Source organism: Hyla sarda, chromosome 7 (genome assembly GCF_029499605.1).
Source record: "Hyla sarda isolate aHylSar1 chromosome 7, aHylSar1.hap1, whole genome shotgun sequence".
NCBI classification, from domain to species: Eukaryota; Metazoa; Chordata; class Amphibia; order Anura; family Hylidae; genus Hyla; species Hyla sarda.
Window position 1 is genome coordinate 179,505,955 of NC_079195.1, and position 21,327 is coordinate 179,527,281.

The following is a 21,327-nucleotide window of genomic DNA, read 5'->3' on the forward strand; positions in this document are numbered from 1 at the left end:
ATTTGAATTTAAGCTAGGATTTCTTTTAAATAATAATTTTAAAAGTTATGTTTTAAGGTATTCATAAAGAGGCATTTTTTCGGTCGGTGACATCACGATGAAAGGTGCAAGGCACACCAAATTCATCCAGACTACAAAAGGACAGACAAAATGGACACCACAACACAAAAACAACAAGAACAGATAAAAACAGCAAAACATTCCCCGAACAATTCCCTGTCTAACACTAACTGAACCAGTGCAGACCTATACCCTAAACAATAACAGAATCAGGCGTGAGCAAGAGCAACTTAGCATACACCTAACCACCACCTCAGTATAGCTAAAAGGAAACAACCCCCTAACCCCTCTGCCAAGGGAAGGTCCTAACGGAAACTCGTACCTTGGACAACTACAACTCCACTCCTAAACCACTAACTAACTAGGAAAGGAGCAGGCAGTCCAACAGGGAAATCAGTCCGGCGGCTAAGCAGCTCGAGGGGCAGCCTCCGCCCACTGCAATGCCTCAGAAGGTGAAGTGAAAAACTATGTAGTGGTTCCATCCACCACCCTCAGACGAGCCGGGTACAACATAGCGGTACCCTTTGGAGCGGAGTTTGGCCTTAACTTCAGTAAATTGGGTGCATTGCTTTCTTAACTCCACAGAAAATCCGGGCAGAAGGAGACTCTACCGTCACCATAGAGAACTTCATCTTTAATCCTCGCCGCCGCCCACAGGATAGCATCTCGGTCTTTGAAGTTCTAAATTTTCACCAGGAAGGCCCCCCCCCCCCCCCCGGCACAGGATGTCTGGCTGGGTCCCTATGAGTCCGCTCCACTGAGAAGAAGGGAGAAAAGGTATCCGTAGGTAAAATTTCTTGAAGCCAGGATTCAAGGAATGCCACAGGATCAGCACCCTCCGCCTTTTCTCCACCTGCCGAACATTATTACGCCTGAGGAGAATTTCAAAGTTACCAGCTCTGTCCACCACTCCCCTGAATTGACGCTGCAGGTTGGCAATTTGTTGTGGGACAGGGCGCAAGGTATCCTCCACCGCAGAAACCCTGTGCTCCCCCTCTGTAGTGCGCTCTCTTAACAGGGGTACTCACTGATGTAACTGTGCAGGCCAGTTGAGCCAGGCCAGGGCTGCAAGAGAGTCCAGAGGCGACTGCAGGGCACTAGCATCCCGCCTCGTCCCACAAGCCATTGAAAGGGAATTCAGCCACCCTCCGGCACCACGCTGTAGAGCCCCGTACCTCAGCATATCAGCCCAACAGTCCAGGAAGCCCGGGCAGAGCGGTAGTTATCAAGGAGACCCAGCTCAGGACCAGGCTCCGCCCACGAAGGCCAACAATGGCGGAGGCCATTGGATAAGTTCTTGCAGGTTGGCAGGAATCTCTCGTGCAGCCAGCACATCCTTGATGTTACTGAATAGGCCTTTTTTAAAGGTCGCGCAGAGAGCCTCGTTATTCCAAGATAATTCGGAAGCGAGAGTACGAAATTGGATGGCGTACTCGCCTACTGAAGAATTACCCTGGACCAGGTTCAGCAGGGCAGTCTCGGCAGAAGAAGCTCGGGCTGGTTCCTCGAAGACACTACGGACTTCAGCGAAGAAGGACTGGACTGTAGCTGTGGCAGGATCATTGCGGTCCCAGAGCGGTGTGGCCCAAGACAAAGCCTTTCCAGATAGAAGACTCACTACGAACGCCACCTTAGACCGTTCTGTAGGAAATTGGTCCGACAACATCTCCATATGCAGGGAACATTGAGACAAAAATCCATGGCAGAGTCTAGAGTCCCCATCAAATTTGTCCGGCAGGGACAAGCGGAGGCTAGGAGCGGCCAGTCGCTGCGGAGGAGGTGCAGGAGCTGGCGGAGGAGATGGTTGCTGCTGTAGCAGTGGCAGAAGTTGCTGTAACGTGGCGGTCAACTGCGACAGCTGCTGTCCTTGTTGGGCGATTTGCTGCGATTGCTGAGCGACCACCGTGGATAGGTCAGCGAGACTTGGCAGCGGCACCTCAGCGGGATCCATGGCTGGATCTACTGTCACGATTCGGCTAGCTGGATGTGGATCCTCTGTGTCAGCGAGGGATTGGCGTGGACTGTGTCGGTGGACCGGTTCTAAGATGCTACTGGTATTCACCAGAGCCAGCCGCAAAGCGGGATGGTCTTGCTTCGGCGGTAGCAAACAGGTCGTATCCACCGGCAACGGCTCAACCTCGCTGACTGCTGAGAAGGCGCGGGACAGAAGGACTAGGCAGAGGCAAGGTCAGACGTAGCAGAAGGTCGGGGCAGGCGGCAAGGTTCGTAGTCAATATGGATAGCAGAAGATCTGGAAACACAGGCTTTGGACAACACTAAACGCTTTCACTGGCACAAGGCAACAAGATTCGGCAAGAAAGTGCAGGGGAAGTGAGGTAATATAGACAGGGAGCAGGTGGAAGCTAATTAGGCTGATTGGGCCAGGCACCAATCATTGGTGCACTGGCCCTTTAAATCATAGAGAGCTGGTGCGCGCGCGCCTTAAGGAGCGGAGCCGCGCGCGCCAGGTCATGACAGCCGGGGGCGGGACAGGTGAGTGACTTGGGATGCAAATCGCGAGCGGGCGTGTCCCGCTATGCGCATCTCATCCCTGCCGGCAATGTCAGTGCAGCGCTCCCGGTCAGCGGGTCTGACCGGGGCGCTGCAGAGAGAGAGACGCCGCGAGCGCTCCGGGGAGGAGCAGGGACCCGGAGCGCTCGGCGTAACAATAAGATGGGGGAAAATGTGCTCTTGAGCTTTTTAAGCACAAATAAAACATAGAAAACTTCATTTTTTTAAACCAAAGTATATTAGAAATCTTTTTTATGGCGTGGCCTAGCGCAGCATGTGAGCGGCGGCTTGGGACCGGAGCTCTGATAAAGATCCGGTGTCGCAAGTTGCGACTGTTTGGTTTTTTGTTTGTCTGGGGTGTTTGTGTTCCGTGTCTTTCCTTCAGTTTTCTCCCGCAGTTTGGTGTCCTGTGAGTCTCTGTCCGATCTCTGAGTCTGCCCTTCCGTGTTGTCCGCTCTGTCAGTCCCTCTGTGCTCTGGTCTGCAGCCTACGGGCGGTGGCGTGGGATCTGAGGGGTTCTACTGATTCCACTGAGTATCTTGCTGCCTTCCAAGTGCTGGTTCCCTGTCACAATGTTATACTTTGTTCTTCTGCTGTTTGCCTGCTGACTGGTCTTGGCGTCTGCCTTTCCATGCTGCCATTTATGTTCCTCCGCTTCCACTATGACTAATGACCTGACTGTGGTGGCGTGGAATGTCCGAGGCTTCAATGACTAAGTGTTTAGCTGTTTTCCAGGAGCTTAAGCCGTATCAACCTGCTATCTTATGTCTATCTGAAACAAACTTGACCACTGATACTAAACGTGTACTAGACAAACCGTGGTTTGGCCACACCTTCCACGCCACCTTTTCTTCCCATGCTAGAGGGGTTAGTATACTCATTCATAGAAGTATTTTCTTTTCTTGTATCTCTAGTCTTGTTGATTGGGAGGGTAGATTTGTGTGCTTCTATGGTACTTTTAACCAGAGCTGGGTGGTATGACCAAAAATGTGTATCACAGTATTTTTGTAACTTATGGCGGTTCCACGGTATACAATGGTATTTCCCCCACCCCACCCCACCAAATCATGTTACCCACCTGCGCTGTTCTGCTCCCCCCGAATTAATTATCAGCCCAGCCGGCGGGGTACTACTCACATATGTCAAGCACTGCCCTACTCCTCTTTGTTGCAGGCCACCGGCGCTGGAACTCTATACTGTACGCCAGTGGTCTCCAACCTGCGGACCTCCAGATGTTGCAAAACTACAACTCCCAGCATGCACGGACAGCCAACGCTGTCCGGGCATGCTGGGAGTTGTAGTTTTGCAACAGCTGGAGGTCCGCAGGTTTGAGACCACTGCTGTACGCTGTATTCCTTTGCCCGGGCTGCAAAAGATAAAGAATAAAAACTTTTAACTTACCTACATCGGCCCTGGAACGTCGGACAGCGCTGTCCGGGCATGCTGGGAGTTGTAGTTTTGCAACATCTGGAGGTCCACAGGTTGGAGACCACTGGCGTACAGTATAGAGTTCCAGCGCCGGTGTCGGCCCGCAACAAAGAGGAGGAGGGCAGTGCTTGACATCTGTGAGTAGTACCCCGCTGGCTGGGCTGATAATTAATTGGGGGGGAGCAGAACAGCGCAGGCGGGTCACATAGGGTTAGTTCCCCGATGTGGGGACAGCGCTGCTCTGGGCTGATAATTCATTCCTAAGGGGGAGGGGCCCAACCGGTATTGCGGTATGGGCTAAAACTCATATCGTGCAGCCCAAAAGTCTGTATTCGGTATGAACCGATGTACCACCCAGCCCTACTTTTAACAGTGTTATATTCATGTTAGTGGCACTTTATATTCCTCCCCCATACTCGGGCGATGCGCAGGGTGGTTTTCTAGCCTCTCTGCCTGATGCACCGCTCTTGGTGATCGGGGACCTTAATAACCTATTGTGCCCTGCCCTTGATAGGTTTCCTGCTAGAGGACCATCTGGAGTTTCGGGTCCCATGGGTCTAGCTAGATTTGTGGAGGAGGTGGGTTGGGCGGATCTGTGGAGGAGGCGCCACCCTAAGGAGTTACAATACTCCTGTTATTCTGGCTCTCATGGCACACTTTCCCGCATTGATCTTGCACTGGGAAATGATTTAATTTTTCCCCTAGTTGGGTCGGTGGAGTATCTCCCCCGTAATCTTTCTGATCATTCGCCCCTACTTGTACATCTTACATTTGCCCCCCACCCTGGGATGTGGGGTTCCCTGTGGTGTCTGGACCCCTCTTGGCTCCAGGTCTCCTCTGTGGGCCGTACGCTTACCGTCTTAAGGACTCAGGGCATACCTTTACGCCCTGAGCCCGGTCCAGGTGTGAAAAATGGGGTCACGCCGTGACCCCGCATCACACCGGGTCGTTCCCGGCTGCTAACGATAGCCGGGACCCTGGGCTAACAGCGTGCGGCCCCGATCGTTGTGCTGCGCGCTGTTAACCCTTCAGACACGGCGATCAAAGTTGACCCCCACGTCTGAAAACGAAAGTAAACGCTTCCCGGCAGCTCAGTCGGGCTGATCGAGACATCGCGATAAAATCGCGGCCTTATTGGACTCCCATTTGTTACAAATGGCAGACAATAAATGCTTTTTTCAACAGCAGCGCTACTTTGAGAGCAGTGGGAGTACTGGCCACCTGTTGGCTCGCACTGTTAGAGCTCAGCAGGGTTCCACCTGTATCCCTTGTCTTTGTGATGGTGCCGGGATGCTGGTTCAGGACGATAAGGCTATTCTAGATGTTTTGGTGTCCTTTTACCAGGAGACATTCCTCTTAATTGACACATGATTCTACTGTTGTTGACCAATTTGTTTCTGGCATCCCGCTCCCGGCACTGTCGCAGACTAAGAGGGATATTTTAGATGAACCTATTACACTTGAAGAATTGGAGGGTGCATTGGGGGAATTGCCCTCTGAGAAATCCCCAGGAGTTGACGGACTCCCTAATGAATACCTTAAACAATTTCAGGAAGTTTTATTGCCCAGGTTGCTGGAGGTTATGTGGGCGACGGCGGAGGGTGAGGGCCTGCCAGGGTCTATTTTAGAAGCCATTATAGTGCTGCTGTTGAAGCCCAGTAAGGACCCGCACCTTGCAGGCTCTTACAGGCCAATTTCCCTGTTATGTTCTGTTGTGAAACTGCTGGCGAAAGTCTTAGCCAACTGTCTCTTCGGGGTTATTACTACCTTGATTCATGGGGACCAGACAGGGAATCAACAACGGATAATATCAGGAGGCTTTATTTAAATTTACAGTTGCAGCCTGAGAATTGTCACGATGCCGGCTGGCAGGTAGTGGATCCTCTGTGCCAGAGAGGGATTGGCGTGGACCGTGCTAGTGGATCGGTTCTAAGTCACTACTGGTTTTCACCAGAGCCCGCCGCAAAGCGGGATGGTCTTGCTGCGGCGGTAGTGACCAGGTCGTATCCACTAGCAACGGCTCAACCTCTCTGACTGCTGAAGATAGGCGCGGTACAAGGGAGTAGACAGAAGCAAGGTCGGACGTAGCAGAAGGTCGGGGCAGGCAGCAAAGATCGTAGTCGGGGGCAACGGCAGGAGGTCTGGAACACAGGCTAGGAACACACAAGGAAACGCTTTCACTGGCACAATGGCAACAAGATCCGGCGAGGGAGTGAAGGGGAAGTGAGGTATAAATAGGGAGTGCACAGGTGAACACACTAATTGGAACCACTGCGCCAATCAGCGGCGCAGTGGCCCTTTAAATCGCAGAGACCCGGCGCGCGCGCGCCCTAGGGAGCGGGGCCGCGCGCGTCGGGACAGGACAGACGGAGAGCGAGTCAGGTACGGGAGCCGGGATGCGCATCGCGAGCGGGCGCTACCCGCATCGCGAATCGCATCCCGGCTGGAGACGGTATCGCAGCGCACCGGGTCAGTGGAGCTGCCCGGAGCGCTGCGGTAGCGAGAGAGAAGCGAGCGCTCCGGGGAGGAGCGGGGACCCGGAGCGCTCGGCGTAACAGTACCCCCCCCCTTGGGTCTCCCCCTCTTCTTAGAGCCTGAGAACCTGAGGAGCAGACTTTTGTCTAGGATGTTGTCCTCAGGTTCCCAGGATCTCTCTTCAGGTCCACAGCCCTCCCAATCCACCAAAAAGAACCTTTTTCCTCTGACCGTCTTGGAGGCCAGTATCTCTTTCACTGAGAAGACGTCAGAAGAACCGGAGACAGGAGTGGGAGAAACTAATTTGGGAGAGAAACGGTTGATGATGAGTGGTTTAAGAAGAGAGACATGAAAGGCATTAGGAATACGGAGAGAAGGAGGAAGAAGAAGTTTGTAAGAGACAGGATTAATTTGGCACAAGACTTTGAAAGGACCAAGATAGCGTGGACCCAGTTTGTAACTGGGGACACGAAAGCGGACATATTTAGCGGAGAGCCATACCTTGTCTCCGGGAGCAAAAATGGGGGGAGCTCTTCTTTTCTTATCGGCAAACTTTTTCATGCGAGATGAAGCCTGTAAAAGAGAATCTTGGGTCTCTTTCCATATGGTGGAAAGATCACGAGTCACTTCATCTACAGCGGGCAAACCAGAGGGCAAGGGAGTAGGGAGGGGGGGAAGAGGGTGACGGCCGTACACCACGAAAAATGGGGATTTGGAGGAAGATTCAGAGACTCTAAAGTTATACGAGAATTCGGCCCATGGTAGAAGATCTGCCCAATCATCCTGGCGGGAGGAAACAAAATGTCGTAAATAATCACCCAAGACCTGGTTAATTCTTTCTACTTGTCCATTGGATTGAGGATGATATGCAGAAGAAAAGTTTAATTTAATCTTGAGTTGTTTACAGAGAGCCCTCCAGAATTTTGACACGAATTGGACGCCTCTATCCGAGACTATCTGTGTGGGCAACCCGTGAAGACGAAAAATGTGTACAAAAAATTGTTTAGCCAACTGAGGCGCTGAAGGAAGACCAGGAAGAGGGATGAAATGTGCCATCTTGGAGAATCGATCAACGACCACCCAAACAACAGTGTTGCCACGGGATGGGGGTAGGTCTGTAATAAAATCCATACCAATCAGAGACCAAGGCTGTTCGGGGACAGGCAGAGGATGAAGAAAACCAGCGGGCTTCTGGCGAGGAGTCTTATCCCGGGCACAGACAGTGCAGGCTCGCACAAAGTCCACGACATCCGTCTCCAGAGTCGGCCACCAATAGAAGCGAGAGATGAGTTGCACAGATTTCTTGATGCCTGCATGACCTGCGAGATGGGAGGAGTGACCCCATTTGAGGATTCCGAGGCGTTGGCGTGGAGAGACGAAGGTCTTTCCTGGAGGAGTTTGCCTGATGGAGGCTGGAGAAGTGGAAATCAGGCAGTCAGGAGGAATGATGTGTTGCGGAGAGAGTTCAACTTCCGAGGCATCCGAGGAACGAGAGAGAGCATCGGCCCTAATGTTCTTATCGGCAGGCCGAAAGTGAATTTCAAAATTAAATCGGGCAAAGAACAGAGACCACCTGGCCTGGCGAGGATTCAGCCGTTGGGCAGACTGGAGATAGGAGAGGTTCTTGTGATCGGTGTAAATAATAACTGGAAATCTTGATCCCTCCAGCAGATGCCTCCATTCCTCAAGTGCTAATTTAATGGCTAGAAGCTCTCGATCCCCGATGGAGTAGTTCCTCTCCGCTGGAGAGAAGGTCCTAGAAAAAAAACCACAAGTAACAGCATGCCCAGAAGAATTTTTTTGTAGAAGGACCGCTCCAGCTCCTACAGAGGAGGCATCAACCTCCAATAGGAAGGGTTTAGATGGGTCAGGTCTGGAGAGCACGGGAGCCGAAGAAAAGGCAGACTTGAGCCGTTTAAAGGCGTCTTCCGCTTGAGGAGGCCAAGACTTGGGATTGGCATTTTTTTTGGTTAAAGCCACGATAGGGGCCACAACGGTAGAAAAATGTGGAATAAATTGCCTGTAATAATTGGCGAACCCCAAAAAACGTTGGATAGCACGGAGTCCGGAGGGGCGTGGCCAATCTAAGACGGCAGAGAGTTTGTCTGGATCCATTTGTAGTCCCTGGCCAGAGACCAAGTATCCTAGGAAAGGAAGAGATTGGCATTCAAACAGACATTTCTCTATCTTGGCATAAAGTTGATTGTCACGAAGTCTCTGAAGAACCATACGGACATGCTGGCGGTGTTCTTCTAGATTGGCAGAAAAAATCAGGATATCGTCCAGATATACAACAACACAGGAGTATAAGAGATCACGAAAAATTTCATTAACAAAGTCTTGGAAGACGGCAGGGGCGTTGCACAGGCCAAAGGGCATGACCAGATACTCAAAGTGTCCATCTCTAGTGTTAAATGCCGTTTTCCATTCATCCCCCTCTCTGATGCGGATGAGATTATAAGCACCTCTTAAGTCCAGTTTGGTAAAGATGTGGGCACCTTGGAGGCGATCAAAGAGTTCAGAGATGAGGGGTAGGGGGTAGCGGTTTTTTACCGTGATTTTATTAAGACCACGGTAGTCAATGCAAGGACGTAGAGAGCCATCTTTTTTGGACACAAAGAAAAATCCGGCTCCGGCAGGAGAGGAGGATTTACGGATAAAGCCTTTTTTTAAATTTTCCTGGATGTACTCCGACATAGCAAGAGTCTCTGGGGCGGACAGAGGATAGATTCTGCCCCGGGGTGGAGTAGTGCCCGGGAGGAGGTCAATAGGACAATCATAAGGCCTGTGAGGAGGTAGAGTCTCAGCTTGTTTTTTGCAAAAAACATCCGCAAAGTCCATATAGGCCTTAGGGAGACCGGTTACAGGGGGAACCACAGAGTCACGGCAAGGGGTACTGGGAACCGGTTTTAGGCAGTCCTTGAAACAAGAGGGCCCCCAACTCTTGATCTCCCCAGTGGACCAATCCAGGGTTGGGGAATGGAGTTGAAGCCAGGGTAGTCCAAGGAGGATTTCGGAAGTGCAATTGGGGAGGACCAAAAATTCAATCTTCTCGTGATGAGGTCCGATGCACATTAGAAGGGGCTCCGTGCGGAAACGTATGGTACAGTCCAATCTTTCATTGTTTACACAATTGATGTAGAGGGGTCTGGCGAGACTGGTCACTGGGATGTTGAACCTGTTGACGAGAGAGGCCAAAATAAAATTTCCTGCAGATCCGGAATCCAAGAAGGCCATAGTAGAGAAGGAGAAGGCAGAGGCAGATATCCGCACAGGCACAGTAAGACGTGGAGAAGCAGAGTAGACATCAAGGACTGTCTCACCTTTGTGCGGAGTCAGCGTACGTCTTTCCAGGCGGGGAGGACGGATAGGACAATCCTTCAGGAAGTGTTCGGTACTGGCACAGTACAGGCAGAGATTCTCCATGCGGCGTCGTGTCCTCTCTTGAGGTGTCAGGCGAGACCGGTCGACCTGCATAGCCTCCACGGCGGGAGGCACAGGAACGGATTGCAGGGGACCAGAGGAGAGAGGAGCCGGGGAGAAAAAACGCCTTGTGCGAACAAAGTCCATATCCTGGCGGAGCTCCTGACGCCTTTCGGAAAAACGCATGTCAATGCGAGTGGCAAGATGGATGAGTTCATGTAGGTTAGCAGGGATTTCTCGTGCGGCCAGAACATCTTTAATGTTGCTGGATAGGCCTTTTTTAAAGGTCGCGCAGAGGGCCTCATTATTCCAGGATAATTCTGAAGCAAGAGTACGGAATTGTACGGCGTACTCGCCAACGGAAGAATTACCCTGGACCAGGTTTAACAGGGCAGTCTCAGCAGAAGAGGCTCGGGCAGGTTCCTCAAAGACACTTCGAATTTCCGAGAAGAAGGAGTGTATAGAGGCAGTGACGGGGTCATTGCGGTCCCAGAGCGGTGTGGCCCATGACAGAGCTTTTCCAGACAGAAGGCTGACTACGAAAGCCACCTTAGACCTTTCAGTAGGAAACTGGTCCGACATCATCTCCAAGTGCAGGGAACATTGGGAAAGAAAGCCACGGCAGAATTTAGAGTCCCCATCAAATTTATCCGGCAAGGATAGTCGTAGACCAGAAGCGGCCACTCGCTGCGGAGGAGGTGCAGGAGCTGGCGGAGGAGATGATTGCTGAAGCTGTGGTAGTAGCTGCTGTAGCATCACGGTCAGTTGAGACAGCTGTTGGCCTTGTTGCGCTATCTGTTGTGACTGCTGGGCGACCACCGTGGTGAGGTCGGCGACAACTGGCAGAGGAACTTCAGCGGGATCCATGGCCGGATCTACTGTCACGATGCCGGCTGGCAGGTAGTGGATCCTCTGTGCCAGAGAGGGATTGGCGTGGACCGTGCTAGTGGATCGGTTCTAAGTCACTACTGGTTTTCACCAGAGCCCGCCGCAAAGCGGGATGGTCTTGCTGCGGCGGTAGTGACCAGGTCGTATCCACTAGCAACGGCTCAACCTCTCTGACTGCTGAAGATAGGCGCGGTACAAGGGAGTAGACAGAAGCAAGGTCGGACGTAGCAGAAGGTCGGGGCAGGCAGCAAGGATCGTAGTCGGGGGCAACGGCAGGAGGTCTGGAACACAGGCTAGGAACACACAAGGAAACGCTTTCACTGGCACAATGGCAACAAGATCCGGCGAGGGAGTGAAGGGGAAGTGAGGTATAAATAGGGAGTGCACAGGTGAACACACTAATTGGAACCACTGCGCCAATCAGCGGCGCAGTGGCCCTTTAAATCGCAGAGACCCGGCGCGCGCGCGCCCTAGGGAGCGGGGCCGCGCGCGCCGGGACAGGACAGACGGAGAGCGAGTCAGGTACGGGAGCCGGGATGCGCATCGCGAGCGGGCGCTACCCGCATCGAGAATCGCATCCCGGCTGGAGACGGTATCGCAGCGCACCGGGTCAGTGGAGCTGCCCGGAGCGCTGCGGTAGCGAGAGAGAAGCGAGCGCTCCGGGGAGGAGCGGGGACCCGGAGCGCTCGGCGTAACAAGAATGCTGCTTATAGGGCTGTGCTTTCACTCAACGCTGCCAAAGCCTTTGACAGTTTTGAGTGGACTTTTCTTTGGAGTGTGATGCAGCGCATGGGGTTTGGGCCTGTGTTATTAAAATGGGTTCAATTACTGTATGTTGCTCCCCGTGCTAGAATCCGGGCTAATGGCTTGCTTTCCCACTCATTTCCTCTGGGGCGTGGGACTCGTCAGGAGTGTCCCCTCTCCCCTTTTCTATTGCAATAGAACCCCTGACGGCAATAATTAGGACCTCTTCTGAGGTCAAGGGCTTTTGTTATGAGAATTTGGAGGAACGTATTGCCCTCTATGCTGATGACATGCTCCTTTTCCTGGGGGATACACCACACTCCCTAGCACCCTTAATATCCATTATTGAATCTTATGGTAGTTACTCTGGCCTAGCTATTAATGGACAAGTCCACACTCCTTCCTCTTGATTCCCTCCCCCCGATGACAGTGCTCGATAGGGTTGGCCTCCCAGTAGTCTCTAGATTTAAATATTTAGGTGTATCTGATACTACTCTCCCCTCAGATTACGTTACTCTCAATCTTCTTCCATTACTAGATCACAGCTCTCAGAAGGTGGCTACTTGGCTTAAGCTCCCCCTCTCTATGGTGGGTAGATCTAACTTAGTGAAAATGGTCCTTATGCCTCAGTTTTTATATATTCTGCATAACTCCCCTGTTTGGACCCCTATGAAATATTTTCTTAGGATCCAGGCTCTGTATAGGGAGCTTATTTGGAACAGTAGAACTGCTAGAATCTGTCTTGAAACGCTGCAGTGGGGTAAAGAGGAGGGTGGCTTATCTGTCCCGAACCTCTGGTTGTATTTTTTGGCATCGCAGGTTCAACAGCTGAAGGGGTGGGTGCAATTTGATACTATGGGGCACAACATGACTCCCATCTACCAGCTAGAACTGGCTGCACAGACTCGTATTCCTGATCTCCCTCCCAGCTTTATCCTTATTCGTAAGGTCTGGATGAAGTTTAGGGAACTTCTGCGGTATCCTGTTTTTGTAACGTACTCTCCTTAATGGCATAATCTTAATCTCCCTGAATTGTACTCCCTGCCAGATGTTGCTCTTTGGGTCTCTCATGAGGCTCTATATCTTTCCCAGGTGTATGATGGGCTGACATTGAAGTCCTTTGCTCGGCTGCAGGAGGCTTTTAATTTACCACATTCTTTTTTTTACCGTTACCTGCAGTTGAGACATGCTTTGGATACGCAGTCTCGAGCCTGTGACTTGACTGTCAGCTCCCATGTGGTGGTGAAAGATCTGTTCACTCAGGTTTCCACTAAGGGGGCGATATCGGCATTGTATAGGGAATTGCTGTCTCATACTATGAGGCCTATCCCTTGACAGCTAAAGTTAAATGGGAGGTGGATGTTGGTCCCTTATCGGATGAGCAATGGACTCAAATTTTAGCTATGACCCTGCGGCTTGCCGTATCAGAGGCTCATCGGGTGTCCCAAATTTTTCTATTGCATCGCTTGTATCCTACTCCTGCTTTGCTGCATAGGATTGGGGTGCGGCCGGATTCCTGTTGCCCCTGATGCTCCTTGCCTGATGCCCATTTGCTCCATGTGATGTGGGACTGTGCTCCACTTACATGGTTCTGGATAGATGTAGGGCAATTGATTTGATGTGTATCTTAGGCTACTTGGATGGGCTGGATGAAGATGGTGGACTCTGTATAGGTATTTGTAGAATTTTGTACCAGGCTCGTAAATTGATTGCATAACACTGTCTCCGAGCTCATTCCTAAATTGAATCATATTATCAGATTGGAGAAGGTTGTATATCTTAAGAGAAAAGCCATACGTAAATTTGAACTCATCTGGGGTCCCTGGATTGATACTCCTGGTCTGCCATCCACGTACATACACAGGACTCCTATGGAGGTGCTGGCAGGGGGTTTGGGAGGGTCTACTCACTAATGCGGTCTGTTGCCTTGAATTTCTTCCTTTTGTTCCTTCTCATTTTGTGTAGGTAGCGCTGTGTTCTGTGATTTGTCAGCTGATCTCTTCTATGTGGGATGTCTATGCAATTGTTCTCTGCCTGCACTGTCCGTATATGTATACCACTTTTCCGATTGAACTTGTTTATATATATCATAATATTGGAGAGTAGTGCTGGTTTTTCCATGAGGATATATTGTCTGCCATACTCCTATTCCATGTGTGCGCACTGTGGTCTGGTACTGTCCTACTGTTTTCTTTGTAAAGTTACATCAGATCTGTTTTGGGGGAAGGACACGAGACATTGGGGGGGAGGGTTGTTTTTGTGTGGGAGGGATGGGTGGAGGGTCGGGGTTTTGTGTTTTTGTATGTTCTTTTTTTTATGCTAAAATGTTCAATAAAAATTTTCTGATTTAAAAAAAAAAAAAAAACTTTTTTATTTACCATAAGGAGTGCAATAGCAAAAATTAGTTTTAACCCCTTAAAGACTCAGCGTTTTTCCGTTTTTGCATTTTCGTTTTTTCCTCCTTACCTTTAAAAAATCATAACTCTTTCAATTTTGCACCTAAAAACATATGCTGGCTTATTTTTTGCGCCACCAATTCTACTTTGTAATTACATCAGTAATTTTACCCAAATATCTATGGCGAAACAGAAAAAAAAATCATTGTGAGACAAAATTGAAAAAAAACACCATTTTGTAAATTTTGGGGGCTTCCGTTTCTACACAGTAAATTTTTCGGTAAAAATGACACCTTATCTTTATTCTGTAGGTCCATACGATTAAAATGATACCCTACTTATATAGGTTTGATTTTGTTGTACTTCTGGAAAAAATCATAACTACATGCAGAAAAATTTCTCATAGGAAACCAGTGATCGATGATTCTGCCGCTTGACTGCTCATGCCTGGATCTCAGGCACTGAGCAGTCATTCGGCGATCGGACAGCGAGGAGGCAGGTAGGGACCCTCCGACTGTCCTGTAAGCTGTTTGGGATGGCGCGATTTCACCGTGGCTATCCCGAACAGCTCCCTGAGCTAACCGGCATACTTTCACTTTAGACGCGGCGTTCAATGCCGCACGCTATTAGCCATTAGCCGTTGTTAGAGGCCGGGCCTGACCCACTATGATGCTGGGCCACGCCGTGGCCCCGCGTTATAGATCAGGAGCGGACTCATGACGTACCGGTACGTCATGAGTCCTTAAGGGGTTAATGAGAGTGCCCATTTAGTCTGGGATTAGAAAATCATGACTGCTTTCTTCCAAAAACTGCACCACAACTGTCCACGGGTTGTGTCTTGTACTGCAGCGCATTTCCAATTAAGTGAATGGGGCCAACCTCCAACATCACACACAACCTGTGAACAGCTGTCTTTAAAGAAAGGAAAAAAGCTGTCATGTTTTATTCTAATCCTGGACATCTCCCTTAAAGTGTACCTCTAGTGCTTTTATGAAAAGTGACTATTGTGCAGCACAAATTTTAAATTGGCCCCTTCAATGCCAGAACAGAACACCATACAAAAAAAAAGCTTAAGATTCTAGATTGACCCAACATGAGAGAATATAAACTAAAAGACTGACCTAGGAGATTATGTGAGTTTTGCAGCATTTAATGGTTAACACTCACCAGTGCGAATCTCTTTAGCAATTTTCTCCTCTTTACACAGCTGGGTTACACCAACATAAGTCTCTTCTTCTTTTGTTATATCCTCAACTTTGATATCAGCCAGAATTTTTATCTAATTTATTACATAAGGAATGAATAATGTACAGTTAGGAAGTCAGGTAAGGAAGTTAAAAAAACAACAACAACAAATAAAATAAATAAGGGAGGCATTTAACATTACCATTCAGCAGTGTTGGAAAGCTGAATGACACATGGTGACAGTGATATCAGGAGGACCAATATGGCTGCTGTGGAACCATGCAGTCCTGACTAGGGATGAGCGAATAAAATCTGACAAATACGAATTGGTTACGAATTTCAGGAAAAATTTGATTTGCAACTAATGCGAATATCGCCATCGCTTCATTAAACTCAATTTGGTGCGGCCAGGCTCCAGGGCATCTAAAATGGCAGATCCACATGTGAGGACATAGGGCAAGGAATCCTAGGAAGGTGGGATGACCCTTAATCACATGCAGGATGCAGTCTATCAACAGCCAGCCACCCAGCCCTATATAATCGGCAGCCATCTTGCGGCCAGTCACTTCAGCCTTTTATTGCAGAGAGAGAGAGATAGAGAGAGAGAGAGACAGACAGCATTGTGTGTTGCACAGAAAATAATTTTTTACAGCAGAGATTCACCTCCCAGTCACATCAGCGTTCTATTGCAGAGAGAGCAGAGAGCAGTGTGTGTTCCACAGAAAAGCATTTTTACAGCAGCGATTCAACTCCCAGTCACATTAGCGTTCTATTGCAGAGAGGGACAGAGAGCAGTGTGTTGCACAGGAAAGCTTTTTTACAGCAGCGATTCACCTCAAGCCCAAATCCAGCCTAGAAGCACTGATATGGAAGGGAGTGAGGTTGAATGAGAAAGTGGAATTTTGGGTGTAGTACACAGCGACTGTGTGCTGCAGCACTGGTGTGTACAACAACAGAAAAGCTAAAAGTAGCCAGCCAGTTAAGTTAAGCAGAGCACTAAAAGCATATTGTCCTCTATTAAGTGTAACCTGTGCGTATATCTAAGTGGTGTACCATTTTGTTCCTGTTAAAGTCTTAAGGGCCTAGATACTGTGAAAGGCCAGCCAAAAGTACACACCTGCTGTTGTTGTAGACAAATACTGTTTTAAGCATACTGGTGCGCATTGTCCTCCCCTCATAAGTGCATACCACATACGTACATATAAGTGGTGAACCATTTTGTTCCTGTTAAAGTCTTAAAGGCCTAGATTCTGTGAAAGGCCAGCCAAAAAGGTACACACCTGCTGGTGTTGTATACAAATACTGTTTTAAGCGTAGTGGAGTGTATTGTACTCCCCTCATATACGCACTAAGTATGTCAGGCAGAAAAGTGACAGGATGTGCACAGAGGAGTGGCATATGCCTAAATTCATCAGGCAGAGGTCGCAGCAGACTAGGGGCGAGTGGCAGCAGGAGTCGCAGCGAGAGGCCTGAGCTCCCGGTATCCGCTAGCGGCCATGTGTCGACCAGTAACCCATCTGCCGTCATCGATTGGTTAACACGGTCATCCACTTCATCACAAGTGACATCTGACACCCCCAGTCAACAGTCGGTGGGTTCCTCAGACACAACCCTCAGTTGGCATGGCCCGGGAGCAGTCCCTGTCCTCCCATTACTTCTGTCCTATGCTGTTCCCACTCCCACAGAAGTATCTTATGCTGTGGGTTCAGCTCCACTATATAGTGAGGACGATCTACTAGAGGACAGTCAGCAGCTACTGCCCAGCCAAGAAGTGGAGGAGACATCAGCCGCTTCCTCTGCTAGGCGGGCAAGTAGTGATGAGGAGAGTGGCGTGGGAGGTGGTGTTGCGAGCGTTCAGGCTCCTGAAGCAGACACTGTTGAGGAACCTGAGGTGGACATCAGTGAAGTGCAGACACAACTCAATGATGATGAAGCCGATCGCACTTGGGAGCTGGGTGCTTCATCATCATCAGGAGAAGATGGTTGCAGGTTGCCCGTGAGGCAGCAGCTGAGCCAGCAAGGTGGTAGCATGGTTGGCAGATCAGCTACTCGGCGGTGTGGCAGTTTTTCATAAAGCATCCGGAGGATGTTAACCTGGCCACATGCAAGATGTGTTGGAAGAAGGTGAAGTGTGGCCAGGGTCCCAATGTTGGCACCACAGCCCTGCGTCAACATATGCAGCGTCACCATAAAGAGGCCTAAGAGAACCTTGGCTCCGATGTGATGGTCCAGCCTGCTGCATCACCCAGTGGCACGCCGCTTTCAGCCAGCCAAGGCTACACCACCTCAGCCAGGGGAGCTGTGTGTCATAACCATCTTTTATCACTCCAGATGCTCCTGCTCCTCTTACTTTGAGTCAGTCATTTCGCCAGCAATCCATCGGATTTCAGAGGTGGAGGAGTCCCAAGCCATCATTTCTTTGTGAAGAAGGCAGTACCAGCCCTGCACAATTTTGTGGAACAGAAAGTGGGCCAGTCCTTGAGCCTGTCGGTGTGTACCAAAGTGCACGGCAGCACCGACGTGTGGAGCTGTAACTACGGTCAGGGACAATACATGTCCTTTACGGCCCACTGGGTGAATGTGGTTCCTGCACAGCCACAACAGCAACTTGGACAGGTCACGCAGCTTCCACCTCCACGATCTCAGGCCATTGGTCTTGTGACAGTGTGCGACTCCACCTCCTCATCCTCCATTGCACGGACAAGTCTAAGTGCCCCTCCAGCATACCATGTGTGCAGGGCATGGCGGTGTCACGTAGTTCTTCACATGGTTTGCCTTGGCGAACAGTCACACAGGGGAGGAACTGCTAAAAGTCATTCATCAAGAAATCCAATCATGGCTTACTCCACGAAAACTTTAAATGGGAACCATGGTGACCGACAACGGGAAGAACATCTTGTCTGTGCTGCAACAAGGAAGCCTTAGACATGATCCCTACATGGCACACGTGTTTAATCGGGTTGTGAAGCGGTTCCTGATGTGTTCCCCCCATCTGAAAGAAATCCTAACAATTGAAAGGAATGTTTGCATGCACTTCAGCCACTCGTACACCGCAAAGCACACCCTCTTTGAGCTGCAGCATCAGAATGGTATCCCCAAACATAGTCTGATTTGCGACGTTTCCACGCGCTGGAATTCCACCCTCCATATGTTGGACCAACTATATGAACAGAGAAAAGCCATCACCGATTTCTTGATGATCCAAGCGGATAGGGGGACTATCCTTCAATGTCAACCAGTAACTTCAATGTCAACCAGTGGCAGCTCATATGTGACACCTGCCGTTTGCTCAGGCCCTTTGAGGAAGCCACATTATTAGTCAGTCGCCAGGACTACAGGATAAACAGTCATTTCACTGCTTCATCTACTACAACATGTGTTGGAAACAATGGCTGGTCAGGGCACTAGAGACATGGTGCCTCAATCTCACAGCCACATGAGCCCTGTGGGGGCTGAACTGGAGGAGGAGGGGCACAGTAGAGTACAGTTTAGGTTTCGCCAGATGGGTGGTTTTTCTAGTCATCTGACAGGAGAGGAGGAGCACGAGCAGCTAGAGGGTTATGAGGAAGGCGAGACAGAGGACCCAGACACACCGTGGCAGTATGCAGTGGAGATGGAGGCAGGGAGTCCCTAGAGTCACTTGCACAAATGGCACGATGCATGCTTACTTGCTTGCGTAGTGACCAGCAAATTGTCACCATTCAGCAGCGGGATGACTTATGGCTTTCCACCTTATTGGACTTTCGCTACCAGCGCAAAATGGGGGCCTTTTTTACACCCGCTGAGAGGGAGGAGAAACTGACCTACTACAGAGACATCCTACGCAGTCAGTTGGCCGATGCCTATCTGTACAATCGCCCATCCTCTCTCAGGTCTGACTCGGCGGGCCCTTTGTGCTCACCTTCCACTGCCATGGCTGCTAGGGAGGGGTGGGGTGGCAGGAGCAGTACCAGCCCCATCAGCAGCAGCCTGAGTCTACAGTCGCTCATGAGTAGCTTTCTTCACCCGCATAGTGAAGCAACTCATCAGCAGCAGGTAGACCTGGAGCAGGACCTGAACCAGCAGGTGGTGGCATACCTTGACATGACCATGCAAACACACATCGAAGATCCGCTGGACTTCTGGGCAGCCAAACTTGATTTGTGGCAGCAACTAGCAAATTTTGCCCTGGAAAAGCTGTCCTGCCAGGCCTGTAGTGTGCCATCAGAGAGGTGTTTAGTGCGGCGGGAGCCATAGTAACCCCAAGGAGAACTCGTCTGTCCATGAAAAATGTGGAGAGACTGACTTTTGTGAAGATAAATCAGCCACGAATCAGTCAGGATATCCAGCCACCAATGCCTGATGCATCAGAGTACATTGACCATGGTGCCACACCAACACTTCACAAATATGGATAGTGCTAAACATATTTACGGCGCTGCTCCCCAGTTACAGACATTCCTCCGCATCAGACCATAAGTAAGTATTGAGGATATGCATTACGTAAAACTTAACTTTTAATAATATTCTTAGGATAAAATATATGTACCCAATTTTTTTTTTAAATAAAACAAAAGGAAAGGTGTGCAAAAAACACCATGTGCCATCTACACCACCAACTATTGATGTGATGCAAAGTCCTCTAAAAAGGTGGAAGGGAACAACGTATGGTCCATTGTAACCGGTGGGGATTAAAACCTACTCTCGCATTATTAATTCCCTTCTTGGCAAGTGTTACTCACCCAAAAAAGGGAGGCCCCACATAGGAACCTCTCCCTATTTCCCCCGAAAAACACTGCAATTTCCCGGGGTTTTTAGGTGGAAATCAAGAGTTTCCTGTGTGGGGCCGCCCTTTTTAGAGTAACACTTGCAAAGTAGGGAATTAATAGGGCGATAATAGGGCCTTACAGGGGAAGTTTTTACCCCCCACCTGCTACAATGGACAATATGTTGTTCCCTTCCACCTTTTCGAGGAAAGTGTTAATCGTCTTAAAAAGGGCAGCCCCACACAGGAATAAATCCCTATTTCCACCTAAAAACCCTGGGAAATGGCAGTCTTTGTAGGTGGAAATAGGGAGAGCTTCCTGTGTGGGGCCACCCTTTTTTAGGGCGAGTAACATTGCCAAGAAGGGAATTAATAATGCGAGAGTAGGGCCTTATAGGGGAAGTTTTTAACGCCACTGGTTACAATGGACCATACGTTGTTCCCTTCCACCTCTTAGAGGTCTTTGCATCACATCAATACTTGGTGGTGTAGGTGGCACATGGTGTTTTTTGCACACTTTTCCTTTCGGATCCATATATTTTATCCTAAGCATAATCATTAAAAGTTAAGTTTTCCGTAATGCATATCCTCAATACTTACTTGTGCACACTAACACGTTTACAAAAGAGACCGTTTTCTTCTGCCTACCTGACTCATCTACTATTCTGATCCTGTCATCCGCCTGATGCCACACATCTGATGGATGCCAAGTTATCCTTTTTTCACCCACCTTCATCACTGGGTACTGGTATTGCCACCCACCGCACCACTCTGTCACCGGGTCACTTTCAGGACTCCTGATGCTGCTGCCACCTCCAGGCTGTCTCATTCTGCCCCCATATGTTATCATGCTGATGCCAGCTCCAAGCTGTCTCATACAGCCACTATATTTTCTGCTCATGCTGTGCCCAAATCCAGGCTTTGTCATTCAGCCACTATATGCTGCCGCCAACTCCAGGCTGTGTCATTCAGCCTCTATATGTTCGCCTCATGCTGCCGCAAACTCCAGGTTGTGTCATTCAGCCACTATACGCTGCCACCAACTCCAGGCTGTGTCAGCCGGCCACTATGTGGTCTCCTCATGCTGCTGCTACCTCCACGCTGTGTCATTCAGCCACTGTATGGTCTCCTCATACTGATGCCACCTCCAGGCTCTGTCATTGTGCCACTCTGCGACAGTGATTCTAATAGCGACTGTCTAATCTGCATGTCATACTTAACAGTATTATTTCACAAACCCAGCACACACCCTATGCGTGTAACAGCAAGGCAAAGTGTTCTACACCCCTATTGAGGCTCTCTGTAGGCCAGAAATAGCCGTTTTTAATAGCGATTCACTGCAAATAAATTTGTACCGAAACAATTTTTTGGGAAAATTTGGCAAATCAGCTGAATCAAATTTTTCAAAAATTTGCTCATCTCTAGTCCTGACCCAAGCTCTTTGGCTCTTTCCATCTGCTCCCATCCTATGTG

General features: G+C 49.7%; 1 protein-coding gene across 3 annotated transcripts in view; it reads right to left on the reverse strand.

Annotated features, from left to right (window-relative positions):
- Positions 1 to 21,327, reverse strand: part of LOC130282792 (uncharacterized) — an 83,058-nt gene that overhangs the window by 30,122 nt on the left and 31,609 nt on the right. For all 3 annotated transcript variants that reach the window (XM_056531532.1, XM_056531530.1, XM_056531529.1), the window contains exon 6: positions 15,093 to 15,204. In XM_056531532.1, coding sequence (XP_056387507.1) covers positions 15,093 to 15,204 — 112 coding nt within the window. The remainder of the gene's footprint in view (positions 1 to 15,092; positions 15,205 to 21,327) is intronic.